At 42.9% G+C, this 15,163-nt stretch overlaps 1 protein-coding gene across 2 annotated transcripts in view; it reads left to right on the forward strand.

Annotated features, from left to right (window-relative positions):
* The window catches only part of TPD52L1 (TPD52 like 1), a 244,437-nt gene that overhangs the window by 152,151 nt on the left and 77,123 nt on the right, over positions 1-15,163 (forward strand). For both annotated transcript variants that reach the window (XM_063917269.1, XM_063917271.1), the window contains exon 3: positions 4,177-4,325. In XM_063917269.1, coding sequence (XP_063773339.1) covers positions 4,177-4,325 — 149 coding nt within the window. The remainder of the gene's footprint in view (positions 1-4,176; positions 4,326-15,163) is intronic.

The raw sequence follows: 15,163 nt of genomic DNA on the forward strand, positions 1-15,163 counted from the left end.
ACTAAATTACAATTACTTGGAAGTGGGTGATGGATTCATTGAATCTGGCAACCAGAGGGTTAAATCCCAAGGGAGGGGATTTTGAGTAACTGCCAGCTGGGATAAGTACCAAGGCCCTCATTCCGAGTTGTTCGCTCGCTAGCTGCTTTTAGCAGCATTGCACACGCTAAGCCGCCGCCTACTGGGAGTGAATCTTAGCTTAGCAGAATTGCGAACGAAAGATTCTCAAAATTGCGAATAGAAATGTCTTAGCAGTTTCTGAGTAGCACGACACTTACTCTGCCACTGCGATCAGTTCAGTCAGTTTCGTTCCTGGTTTGACGTCACAAACACACCCAGCGTTCGCCCAGACACTCCCCCGTTTCTCCAGCCACTCCCGCGTTTTTCCCAGAAACGGCAGCGTTTTTTCACACATACCCATAAAACGGCCAGTTTCCGCCCAGAAACACCCACTTCCTGTCAATCACACTCCGATCACCAGAACGAAGAAAAATCCTCGTAATGCCATGAGTAAAAAACCTAACTGTTGAGTAAAATAACTAAGCGCATGCGCTCTGCGAACATTGCGCATGCGCAGTAAGCGACTAATCGCAATATAGAGAAAATCGGCAACGAGCGAACAACTCGGAATGAGGGCCCAAGAACACTCAATACATATTGATAATTTGCATGAGAGGATCAGACGATAAGAATGCACCCTAGCTTCAGGAAGAGAGCTCATGTCTGCCATTGTTCAAACCCTGTCCAAGTAATCTGAACTTTGTTTTTCCCCACTTGTTTTCTGTCTTGAAATTGCCATTGTGTGAACTATTAATACTTATAATCTTTGGATCCTCTTGTAACTACAGGTTGAGTATCCCATATCCAAATATTCAGAAATTCTGAATATTCCGAAATACAGAATTTTTTGAGTGAGACTGAGATAGTGAAACCTTTGTTTTCTGATGGCTCAATGTACACAAACTTTGTTTAATACACAGTTATTAAAAATATGGTATTAAATTACCTTCGGGCTGTGTGTATAAGGTGTATATGAAACATAAATGAATTGTGTGTATGCACACAAACTTTGTTTAATGCACAAAGTTATTAAAAATATGGGCTAAAATTACCTTTAGGCTGTGTGTATAAGGGGGGTAATTCTGAGTTGATCGCAGCAGGATCTTTGTTAGCAGTTGGGCAAAACCATGTGCACTGCAGGAGAGGCAGATATAACATGTGCAGAGAGAGTTAGATTTGGGTTGGTTATTTTGTTTCTGTGCAGGGTAAATACTACCTGCTTTATATTTACACTGCAATTTAGATTGCAGATTGAACACACCACACCCAAATCTTACTCTCTCTGCACATGTTATATCTGCCTCCCCTGCAGTGCACATGGTTTTGCCCAACTGCTAACCAAATTCCTGCTGCGATCATCTTGGAATTACCCCCAAGGTGTATATGAAACATAAATGTATTCTGTGCTTAGACTTGGGTCCCATCACCATGATATCTCATTATGGTAGGCAATTATTCCAAAATACGGAAAAATCCGATATCCAAAATACTTCTGGTCCTAAGCATTTTGGTTATGAAATAAACCTGTATAAGCACTGAAGTGATTACTTGAAATTAAAACCTAATTTTTAGTTCTGATACCCTGTGGTTCTAAAAGCTAGCGATCTCCTAAGGCCATAAACTTATATTTTTCTGGTAAAGTGGAACCAAAGAACTGCAGTGGGAGGGGCATCGCTCAGTCCAAACTCTTGGTGGTGGCAGTATTGGTGTTTTAATAATAAGGTAACCCACAAACATCACCCATCACGACCATTTGTCTTAGCTAGAGATCTGAGTGCAGAGGCAATCATGACAGAGACAGAGATAGCTCTGTCTCCACCAGAGCCGGCCCTAGCCAATATGATGCCCTAGGCAAGATTTTGGCTGGTGCCCTCTAGCACCACCGCTGGTTCCGCCTCTGCCCTTGCACCTCTTTCCCAGCACCATCACCCCTCATCCATAGCAGTCCTTATTTTGGGGTTTGTACCCCCTATATTTTAAATAGGAACAGTTCGCACATTTGGCGCACAGCCCAAAAAGGGGTGTGTTTTTGCTGGCAAGGGGCATGGCCACACAATAGTAACCCCAATTCCAATTACACCACTCAGTACTGCAACTTTATTCACATTTGATCATGCGATAGTCTCCATAATTCATATTACATCCCACAGTAGTATCACTTTACCTTATAAACGTTACTCCTCACAGTAGAGCCCGTTATTCACATTACATCACACTGAATTGCTCCTTATTCACATTACACAACACCCTATTGCTCTTTATTCACATTCAATGACATAGTAGTGCCCTTTCTATACGCAACGCCACATTGTAGAGCATCTTATACACATAATGCGACACAGTAATGCCCCTTACACATATGAGACACATTTTTAATGTCCTTATAAACATAATGCACCTTACACATTGTGACAACCTTTATTAATGTCCTTTTACACGTAATGTCCCTTACACATATGCCGCGCATTATTAATGCCCTTATACACATAATGACACACATAGTGCCCCTTACACATATGTTGCACATTATTCATGCATTTTTACATGACACACATAATGCTGCTTACACATATTCCGAACACTACAGCACAACCAACCTACTCACATGCACACAACACTCACACTAACACTGTGACCTCTGCCTCTGCTTGAATACAGATGTGTCCTCATAAATCTTGCCTCAATGCTAAAGTCGGGCACATTTGTTTTAATGAAAATGCATCTTATTTGCATTGCTATGTCGCTAGGATGCACAATCAGCTTCTGCTGATTAAAATGATATGCAACATGCATATATACTGTGTGAGACTGCTGTTTCTGCATATGACATGCTACACACAGAATATAAGCATGCCGCATATCATTTTAATCAGCAGAAGCTGCTGATGCCCCTGGGCATATCAAATGCCCTAGGCAATTGCCTAGTTTGCCTATGCCTATGGCCGGCTCTGGTCTCCACCTCTACAGTTTGCATGCTAGCTGAATTTATAGGCAGTTTGTAGCAATGGTGCTTCTTTATATGTTTATTGTATTTGATGATGTTATCATTTCAGTCAGCTGAGATAAATGTTGCAATTATTTAAAAAAAATTACAAAAACCCCAAGAAAACTATCCTTATATCTCTATTGCTCTCAAATATGTCCTATGGTCTCACCAATCCACTCACGGGAGCAAAGGTGGATATGAGCTGGCTGAGACACCTGTTATCCAACTTATGTGCCTGTAAGGAGATACATACATTAAAGCATGCACTGCTGGTGAGGCATGGGATCCAGAAGTAGACAATATATAGTCAATACAAAAATAACAAAACCTGATAGGTGCCGCAACTGCGCATTACCGTTCTACTCTTATAAGGTGCCACTTTGTACCAAATATACAACTAGTGTAAAATAAAGAACAAGTACCATATTTGCAGAAATGACAAAGGAACAGCAATTAGCATCAAACATAAATCATTCTGGAATAAGGTAAAACTGAAATGTTCCACAGAGCTTTTGTACACTATGGGGGTCATTCTGAGTTGATCGCTAGCTGCTTTCGTTCGCTACGCAGCGATCAGGCAAAAAAATGGCACTTCTGCGCATGCGGCGCAATGCACACGCGCGTCGTACTATTACAACAAACTATGTAGTTTAACACAAGGTCTAGCGAAGCTTTTCAGTCGCACTGCTGGCCGCAGAGTGATTGACAGGAAGAATGCGTTTCTGGGTGTCAACTGACCGTTTTCAGGGAGTGTTCGAAAAAACGCAGGCGAGCCAGAAAAAACACAGGCGTGGCTAGGCGAACGCAGGGCGTGTTCGTGACGTCAAAACAGGAACTGAACAGTCTGAAGTGATCGCAAGCGCTGAGTAGGTCTGGAGCTACTCTGAAACTGCACAAAATTATTTTGTAGCCGCTCTGAAATCCTTTCGTTCGCACTTCTGCTAAGCTAAAATACGCGGTTTAGCGTTTGTATGGCTGCTAAAAACTGCTAGCGAGCGATTAACTCGGAATGACCACCCATATCCCAATCTATACAGCATCAGTTGAAATATTGCTTATTATTGTTAGACACTTGCAATTGAAGTTGTTTCTTTCCACCTTTGACAGTATTTACCTCTGTGTCTAAATAGCTGGAAGACGAAATTGTAACGCTACGTCAAGTGTTAGCTGCTAAAGAGAAGCACCTGGCAGAGATAAAGCATAAGCTTGGCGTCAGCATGATGAACGAGCTGAAGCAGAACTTCAGTCGCAGCTGGCATGATGTACAGACTCACTCTGCGTAAGTATCTGGATATTACACTATGCTGACAGTACCTTCTGTACATTGTCACTGCTATTACTGTAACTCTAACCATGACAATTATGCTGAAGTATTAGGTTGGTTTATTTTATTATTGTACACTAAATATGAAATGTAAATCACCTGTGAATTTGTCCTGATTAATTATAATCTTTTTTTTTAATTTTATTTAAAATATAAATAATAGCATGAGAGGTATTGAAAGATGTGTATTAATACATGTAGCATAGGCAATTCCTATCCGCACGTCACTGCTGTAGGCATTATCTCCCAATCCTGGTATCAGCACTATCAGTTCACTGCTTAACTGTGTGTGGCACTGCAAATTGCAAGTGGTATGAATGCAGTGGCGGAACTTGAGTGGTGGGCTCAGGTGCAAAAATATAATTTGGGCCCATCTCTTCCACACCAAGTCACAATATGCCACACCGCTGTGGGTGATTGGGAGAGGCAGAGGATGACAGAGTAAGGCAGGAGGAGGCAGGGATTGACCTGGAGAGGCAGAGGGTGACCATGGAAGGCAGGGGGAGGCAGATGGTAACAACGGAAGGCAGGGGGAGATAGGCGGTGACATCCAAAGGCAGGGAAAGACAGAGGGTGACAGGGAGACAGTGGGTGATGGATACAAGCACAAGGTGCTGAGCGGAGACAAGGGGGCATGTACCTTGGTGGTGGCAGCTAGAACACATTGGCCTCTGCACTGTCTGTGACGGGCCCCCACCGCCTGTGCTTTCCTCAGTTTGACACTCGGTCAGACAGGCTCTTGCAGTGCAAGTTACAGCACTCGTGAGCTGCCTTTCATTCACATACAGCAGTAAATCAGAAATACCGTACAGCTGTCTGTTAATCTGATGCAGTATATGTGGCTGTGATCATCAGCGCTGATATTTGGCAGGACACATTGCTCGTCTGGGCAGCAGTTGGCCAATGCACCTACTGCACCAATAGTTGTTCTGCCTCTGCATGAATTGCATGTTCAATGCCAGTTGCCCAATTGTGTGGCCTAAAGAAGCTGCTGCCATATGTGTTAGCAAAATGTTTGTGTTTCAAGATCTTAAGGTGGAGATATGTCAAACCTTGGAGAGAGATATAGTGGAGAAGTTGCCCACAGTTACTGTCATTGTATAGACTGCTAGATAAATGATATCTAGCAAATGATTGGTTGCTATAGGCAACTTCTCCAATTTATTGCTCAAGGGTTGGTTTGATATGTCTCCCCTAGTGAGATAAAGATATTGGAGATAAAGACAGGCTCAAGTAGTTTGTAGCCTATATGACAGGGCTACATGACCAGGTTAGAGGGTGTATGCTGAGAGTTAATGTTGGCGCAGTTCAGGGATGTGCGGTGAGGTAAATGGATCAGGCAGGGCCAGCAATAGAAATGTTGGTGCCCGGTACACTGATCCCTGGGGCCCCCCTCCCTCCTCAAACCCTGTGCTGGAACACAAACTGAAAGCATCTTGTGTCCATTACTGGAACACAAACACATATACACACATATATGTATACATCTACACACATATACATACCTATATATGTGTGTGTGTGTGTGTGTGTGTGTGTGTGTGTGTGTGTGTATATATATATATATATATATATATATATATGTATATATATATGTACATGTGAACCATACATAGACTGTCACAATGGTGATGGAGGGTGCCAGGGCCCAGGAGTGACTCACCATCGCCAGGGTGTCTCCCTTGTCTGTAGGGACAGCACAGCAGCGGGGCTGTGGGAGGCTGCTGCAGCAATTTGTAAGTGTCCAAGTACAGTATGTTAAACGCAGGGGCGTAGCCAGAACTTTGTGGGCCCCATAGCAACATTTTGAAGGGGCCCCCATCCCAATGCTTCTAGAGAGACACTTCTCTGCAGCAGTTGTTAATTTTATGCCCTATAATAGTGCTGTAGTACATTTTCAGAGCCTTATTTAATGATATGCCCCATAGTAGTGCCCTAGTTTCTTTTATGAATCGCAGTAGTGCTTAAGTTCACCCTATGTCACATTTCAGAGCTGCCAGTACACATTATGCCGCACAGTACCCCCAATTTATATTATGATATATAGTGCTCCCCGTTCATATTGTGCCTCATTGCAGTGCCCTGGTTCATACTATATAACATTAAAATGCCCTCCAATTCATTTTATACCACACTACAATGAGCAGGTCCAGGGGCATACCTAGATATTTTTCAGGCCCCAAGGAAAAGGTTTGAATGGACCCCTACGTACCACCCAAAGACAAAAAATGCATATAACACATGTAACTTTGACAGGGAAGGTGGGTCCCTTCTCAGCTCTGGGCCCCATAGCAGCTGCTCTGCCTGCACCTATGGTAGCTACGCTATTGGTTAAACGCTTGTGTCCAGCAATAGCAGGAGGCTGGGTACACCTGCTGTGTACTGGACTAGGCTGGCTCAGGGCAGCTCCTCAGTGGCGGCAGGAGACAGGGAAGGGCCGGCACAGCGTCATGATGTTGCACCGGCCGCACACACCACCAGAACATGAACAGACCAAGTGACAGGGTAAAGGAAGGGTTTGATGCGCCTGGACTCTTTAATTAGTTTTAGTAGCGGGCAGCAAGTCTAAAAAGTGGAAATAGGTGCTGTGGGCCTGTTTTTTTTAATTTTTGTCCCTGATCCCCTCTGACCTTTGGCGTCTGGTATGGTCGTCCTCTTTGACCCCCAGCTGCCGCCGTGCATGGGCTTAGGAGGCAATGGCTAGTACCAGAGCCAGATTTACACACAATATATGAGCCAAAGAGTTCATGTAGAAATTTGGTGAGTTTTGATTAGAGATGTGTGGAAAAGATCGGAGAGGCACTGCCTCACCAGCCATAGACTTTTTAATAGAGAGTTTTTACCATAAAAATGATTAGAATAATACAAAGCAGTTACACGGTCGAGTCACATTATTATGACCACCAGTTAATAGCCAGAGTAACCATTTTAGAGACCCATATGCAGCAGGGTTCGCTAAACTGTCGTTTTAGACACACACCTGGTAGCCCCAGGTTAATTTCATCGGTGAGCTGCTCCATTGTAGCGTGTCTGTCGTCCCTCATGCACCTTCATAGCCAACGTTCACCTATCACATCAGTGGCACATGGTGCTCTGCAGTTTCCACAACGGTTATTCGCAATGGTGCCATTTGTCCAGTCACAATACACCATTACCACAGCAGCGCTGTTTCAGAAATACTGCCACTCTTGGCCAGAAAGCCGATAATCATCCCTTTTTTTTGCAAATCTCATAAATCGACCCCCTTTTACCCATGACTGCAACAAGTGATATGTGTGCAGACAGCCTATTGCACACCTTATATACCCACCAAGCCAGCGCACGACACGCGACGTACTTCATGGGCTACGCGCTGCTGACAAATGTAGTAGGTGTCTTAAAACTGTGAGTTGACTGTGTATTTCTAATATATTCTTTGTATTTTTCATATACTTTATATAGTCAAAACTCTGTTTTTTACGTTAGTATGATTGGAACTATATTTGTTTGTTTGACAGTGTCCAGAGCATTATGATAAGAGTTGTAGATAGTCTAATATCTGAGGAAGTCACGTGGAATACGAGAGTTACGCCACTGACATTATACTTTACGTGAGTTTTTCTAGGCGTCTTGTTCATTTAGATTGCCATGGTTGAAATCCTAGTCTATGAGGAATGTGATGGGTAGCTTGAGCCACTTAATTGGACTAGGCCACAGGTTCTCAAACTCAGTCCTCAGGACCCCACACAGTGCATGTTTTGCAGGTCTCCTCACAGAATCACAAGTGAAATACTTAGCTCCACCTGTGGACCTTTTAAAATGTGTCCGTAAGTAATTAATACACCTGTGCACCTGCTGGGTTACCTGCAAAACATGCACTGTGTGGGGTCCTGAGGACCGAGTTTGAGAACCTATGGACTAGGCAGCGTAGTATGGGAGAAGATCAATATGGTAGCTTGTAGACCTGAAGCTGGGTACACACGTGATGATATGTATCCAGCATGATATCGTTAATGAGGGGACCCCAGTGGGGTGCCAGCATCGGCAAGTGCAAACACACTTGCCGATGCCGGCAGTAACAAGCAATGGTGGTGGAAGGGAGCGGAGCCATGCTGCATTCGGCAGCATGGCATTGCTAGTGAAAGCCCCAGATCTTTTTGCACGTACAAAAGATCAGCATCGTGCGTACACACTGGACATTTTGACGTTACGATCGACTGAAATTGGCCATAATATTGTCTCATGTACGCACCTTAAGATGGTGGTGGGCTTTTGAAAATGTACAATGAAGAGACTGTGTCTTCTAGAGCTGAACTCTTTCCATGGCAGCAAGTTTTATGGGAAGGTTTCAGGGAATTATACCCCTTCCTTATACTGAACCAGGATTCGGCTACAGCCTACGAAGGTATAAAAAGTTGATACTGCAACAGGGATGATGTGTTCAGGTGTGATGTTGGAGACTGACAGTTTTGCCAAGTGACCAGAAGTGAAGAAAGCAGAGCATTGCTTCTTGTAACTCAGTAAGTGAAGAAGATGGACACATCACAGGGAAATCAAACACCCAGCTGGACTACCTGCAGTGCTCTGCATTAGCCACTGATCTGTTGTTGTTTCTGAGACATTATGGTGAGTACTAAAATATTGCATCTGCAGTAACACAAAGTAGTTTGTTAGAGCAAGCGGTGGGTATTGTTTCTGTCTGTGTTGTCCCTCTTCCCACATCTGTCTTGTCTGATCCTTCTTTGTCTAATTCATCAGTAGGTCATGGGAAAGGAAAGGTATTTTTTTCACATGGCTGTTTAGTTATCTTGACGTAATAGGTGATGCCTGAAGGATGGGGGCTCTTGGCTCAGATATGACAAACCAGTTTTGAGAAGGCACCACAAGGATACAAGCTTTTGAATACAATTTTTAGCACTAATTAAATCTACTGGTGAGCCTCTTTAGTGGGTATTTGAGAGTCCTTTATCAGTGTTTATTAGTCTTCACATAATAGGTTTCCATTGGTGTGTACAAGTTTGGCATCTTTGTTGACTTCCATTTACTCAATTTACAGTTATTGCTTCTTGTGGTAGTTTCCAAGAAGAATCCCATAACATTTGTGGGTCTTCAATTAATTGTGTCAGTTTTGTATGCTTAATTTGACTTTGTATTTACCTGTATGATAACACAAGGTAGCTTTTGGGATCTCACTGATGTACCCAGATAATTTCCATTTTTTGTATTACTGTTTGTTAGGACAATATTTTATAGACTTTTTAACAGGTGGGGTGTTCAATATTGTGTGCCTATGTTAAAATCGTGTGCACATTTTTTGACCTACAGTAGCTATTGAGGGACATATATGGTTTGAAGTCAATGATTGATTGATTTCTTTAGATGACTTCCTTTTGATAGGCCCATTCTGTAGAGCAGGTTGAACAGTGGGTTATGATACTTTTAGCTTCAAATAAAACTGGGGGATCTATAACAGTGTTTCTGGGGAATGTTATTGAATCCCACACCCTACTATACCCCAGAACTGACAGTGATATTTAGCTGTGATAGTTGTAGTCGTCATTAGGTAATCTTAAAGTTGCTTGCTGCATCATGTCCATGGGCCAAATATTCTGTGTTTGGCTACAGTGATGGTGATTGTCAAGCTACCCTTTCTTGTACTCATTTATTCCCAGATTTTGGGGAGGATCTTAAAGAGCAATAAATGTTTTCTGAAAGCTACTGTACAAGAGAGACTTGGGGGGTCTATTTATTAACATTATTTTAGTATCACCTGAATGTATTTAAGGGCATTTGGAGCAGTTTTCATGAAAAACTGCTCCAAACCTTTTAATTCACTTTTTTTTTTTTAGTAACCCACATCGCATTCCCCATACTTATAATGAGAAATGTGATGTGGCCAAATGTACTAAAAAAATAATGTGAAAAAATACTGCAGTGTGCCCTGTGATAATCTCGCCAGCCATCACAGGGCAGCACTGCGATATGCAGGTATTTGCCCAGCTTTCTCTGTCCCTGGCAGAGAAAGCTGAGCGGGGACCCGGCAGTGTGATCAGCTCTTTGTGTCCGATGGACACACATGCTGATCAAAGTGTTAAAAGGGAAAAAAAAGGAGAAAAAACCCCAAAAACCATACTCGCCTGTCCAGGGAGTCAGTGTACGCTGCTCTGGTGATCGCTGCCGGGCACCGGGTCCCCCATGTGCTGCAATGTGACCCCGGTGTAGTAAAGTGACGCTGCAAAGCGGCAGCGAAATTTACAGCACCGGGGGTCACCGCAGCACACAGGGGGGAGTCTGCGGCGTGCGGGGGTAGTCGTGACAGGGGGGTCAATCGGGCGGAGACGGTAGCGGCGATTTCTGCAGGGGGCGGCGTATGCGCAGCAGGACATCGGGGTATTTTTCCGAAAGGTACCCTGATGATGCTGCGGAGTGTTATCGCAGGGACAGAGCTTGACCACAAGCTCTGTCCCTGCATGCGATAACTGATACATTCCTGCGATGTAATCAATTATTGCAGTGCGAGTTTGGGCGATTTTATCACCTGTCATCCGCATCCTGGATGCGGATGGTGATAAATAGGTCCCTTGATTTGAATGGCAATGTAAATGTTGATTTATACAGTATGCTGATGCTACAGGCTTTTTTGGATGTTGGACTTATTGTCTGAAACAATGGTGTGTTGTAGTAGCCCGGGGGGTATTTTAACTGTGATGATACAGAGGAGGATAAGATAATTGGCAACATAGGTTCCCTATTTTGGCATTGGAAAGAGAGCATAATGGAACTGAATATCCAAGTCACATATGGAGTATAGAATTGGGATCACATCATCTGTGGTGCAGAGAGCACAAAGGAAGGGGACATCAGTGGCTTATTATGCAGTCTGGAGCAGTGGTAGCCATAAATGATCCAAGCAGGGTTGTTGCTAATCAGGAAAGTTTTAGTAATTAAAATTCTATTTTGCAAGGTGAGCATTTAGTAACCATCTCAGCATTTGGGATCACCCTAAACATAACAGTACTTGCTTTCTTGTTTAAACTCTCTAGTTTTCTTAATGTTACAAAACTTTTTGAGGTTAGACAGGAACTGTGGAATTAGAGATGGTTATCTACAGTTTATGATTCTAAACACTGGTTTCTTTTTCAATTCTCCAATTTTCAAGCAATCAGGTTAAGACATTTTCCCATTCTCCTGAGGCCACATATGTTTTGGAGAGCTTGGAAATGAGGAATTTTCTGAGTCAAAGAGGACTGCAATATAAAGATGTGAAGTGTGTTGGTAATCCAAGAGCCAGTTTGGAAAAAGTGCACCAGTTCAGTTGTTCAGGTTGGAGAGTTTAGAGTTTGCCTGGTGCAGTGCACACTCACCCAGGACAGGTTCTCTTTATTAGTACATGTTTGTTTTATCTCTGTATACAGGTTCCACTTTATTACATTTCAGAAGTGCATGTGGTAGAAGTTCATCAAACTCAGGGGTTCGGCTCTCACTTTTTCTGAATCAGGCTAGTACTAAATATGGGCATTGGGACCGTCAAGCATATAGTGTGGTGGGAGTCTAAATGTTTTAAATTGTATGATATGCCACCCCTATTGTAGTGTTTTCATGCCACCCTCTTCATGATGTATGTTGATGTGTTACTGTATTTCCCTTCCTATTGTTCCTGTTCTTTTGTTGCAGCACCTGTGAAGTACCTATTATGGATCTTTTGGGTTGGAATCCGTGCAGATCAGCAAGAACAGTGGGCAGACAGTTGGGTTTTCCATGGAGTAAGGAGGTAAAAGTTATATGAGTGAGGGCAATGATGTCAACTACAGCCATGCCAGAGTTTTACTACTTGTAGAGAAGACCAGCCCCTACACAATCTTAGCCCCCTCTGACATGTAGGGGAAACAATTTAGGTATTAGGTCCATGTGGGATATTGTACATGGAATTAAATTAAATCTGTTCAGGCGGTGACCGTCTTTCTTGAGGTTAACTTCAGTCTGCTTCCTGGAACCCCCTTAGGGTTCACATGAATGCCACTGGTACAGCTATGGTGTCTGGTTCTGCAAGACATTGTTGATACATTGCTTTTGCTATAGTACTGTAAGAGGTGTCATACAAACTCATGACGGTGAGTAGTAGGTCCTTTGCTGGTGGTACCTGCATCTTACTGTAGGAAGATCATTTCCCCCATTTCTGTTCCAAGTAGCAGTCTTTGGTGTTACCCCGGTGTCTGTGGTTTTAAACAGTGCCCCTGAGGTGGAGTTGTGCAGTTGGGTTCATTTTTGTGCAGACTTTATATTAGTGCCTTCAGTGGCACACTGTGTTATGCTGGGTACACACTAGTAGATATATCTGCAGAACAACTGATCTGCAGATATTTCTATGGACGGACCGGGCAGTGTGTTGAGCATACACACTGCCCGATCTGTCGGGAGTGACGGCAGGAACTGGGCGGGCGTTTACATGCACCCACCCAGTTCAGCTGTCAATCAGCGCCGGCTGCTGCCCAGTTCAGCTGTCAATCACCGCCGGCTGCTGCTGCAGCATCTGCTGACCGCCCGTACACACACAGCGATGCACAAATATATCTGTAGATATATTGGTTATCGGCTGTGCTGCAAGGCCGACGCGATATGTCTGTGAATGATGGCGCTGACAGACATATCGTTCTTACACACTGGCTGACAGACTTGCGATATATCGACCATTCAATAGTACGGCCAATATATCAGCCTGTGTGTACGCACCTTTAGGAATTAATGTTTTTATTTATATATTTACTCATTATACATTGATCACTGGTATGTATGCCATTGCTGAAAAGGTGATACTATAATGTTTTTTTATACTATTCACAGATTCCTTTTTCCAGTTACTAAATAGCACCCGCAGCCATAAAAATCCAGTCACAATGAGTTGTGTTGATTTTGTGATCATAAGGAAGGTTGGTCCTGATCAGGGTTTCATCATGCAGGAAACTTTAATATATGCGCTTCAGACTTCCTAATGGTGGGTCATTGGAGAACACTGCTGGAAGCCTTTTAGTGCCTAAAATGACTGATAACAAATGCCAGCTTGCAGAGAAGTAGACAGAAAACATGTGTCAAACCTCTTCTTAGAATGGAAATTTGACATCTAGCTTTGTCAATTAGTATTTTTATTTTAATGGCTATGTAGTTCACTAATTAAAGGATATTCCACCTGGAAAAGGATGCTTCGAATGACACAATAAATTATTCAGAAAAATAATTACGAGCAAAAAAAAAATATTAAGGTGCTTCAGGTTGTGTAAATTATTTCATTGTAAACAAAACACATTTTGACCTGAAATCGTAGTGTAATTTTCCTGAAAATCACCTTTGCAACCATTGATGCTTGTAATTTGTTAATTGGTTGAGAGCGAGCATGAATTATTGTGGCGCCACAGCTGCCATATCTAGAGAAGGCTCAATACTGTAGTAGAGAATAATCTGTGTGCGCTCTCTGCAGCGAAGCTCAGGTTTACAGTATATTAGGTAAGTGAAAGGATCAATTGTCTTCTAACTACTCTGATGTTTTCCAGACTTTAAATAGTCCACAGAATTTCTAGAACTCATTGGGGTAAATTTATTGAACTAAAGGTTTTAAAATTGTGTTTTTTTCCGTAACTTTGCTGGCCACTATAAAAACATAACTGATATTAATTGCTAAACACACCAGGTTTGGGGCAGATGTAACATATACAGAGTGAGAGTTAGATATGGGTGGGTTATTTTGTTTCTGTGCAGGGTAAATATACTGGCTTCTTTATTTTTACACTGCAATTTAGATTTTAATTTGAACACACCCAAATGTAACTCTCTCTGCACATGTTACATCTGCCCCACCTGCAGTGCACATGTTTTTGCCCATTAGTGTGCTGTTTTGGTTTGCTAACAAACCCGAGTAAGGCCCTACAGTACAGTATGTCCTGATTAGCCAACAATTCATTTTCCAGCTAATGACAAGCAAAATACGGTAACAGTGAAATGTTTGATTTTTTTAATTGATCAGGGCAAATGTAATATTCGTCCACGGCAATGATTGAGTTATTGTTTCATTGGCGGTAGCCCTGATAATACACTGACAACCAGGTTTTCTTGTCCTACATTTATATTATTCTCAAGACCTGTGCCAACCCATCTTGTGCTCTGTGGACTGAAGAATGGTCTGACTGCCTGTACTATATGTGAAAAGCTTATAATAATAATAATAATAATAATCATAATAAATAAAAAATAATATATAAACCCCTAACCTTTCAGGTGTGGCGGTGTTGCCACATCCAGAGGGATCCCGGCACCGGCTGCAATCGGTGGAGGTGGAAGGCATGGCAGCGGGATTGGATCCTGGAAGATCCAATCCCCATCAGCAATTACCATAGGGCAGCGGTGGTTGGTTTCCTATGGACACAATGGCAGCATATACAGTTTAAAAAATGGCACCATGAGCCGTGATTGGCTTGCTAGTGGTGCCATTTTAAAGTTCAAGACTCCTCTTCCGTCTTAGGGCCGGCAATATTATCCAGCATGAGGCAGCAGCTGTCAGTCTGAAGGCGGTGAAGGATCAAGCTCCTGAAAGCAGAAGATGCCGGAAGCCCTGGGGAGGTGGTATTCATGCAGAAAAGCTTAAAGGCCATCGCCCCCTCAGGTGCTGTCCAATAAATTATTACAACATTTGATGTTCTGTTTTTATTTACATTTTTTCTTTACAGGTGGCCTATAGGTACCAGCAGGCCCTTAATGTCCAGGAATGCTGGCACTTGTGGTTCTTCAGGTGTCGGAATGCTGGGACCTGTAGGTTGTCTGTAAAG

The sequence above is a fragment of the Pseudophryne corroboree genome, chromosome 4 (genome assembly GCF_028390025.1).
Source record: "Pseudophryne corroboree isolate aPseCor3 chromosome 4, aPseCor3.hap2, whole genome shotgun sequence".
In the NCBI taxonomy this organism is placed as follows: Eukaryota; Metazoa; Chordata; class Amphibia; order Anura; family Myobatrachidae; genus Pseudophryne; species Pseudophryne corroboree.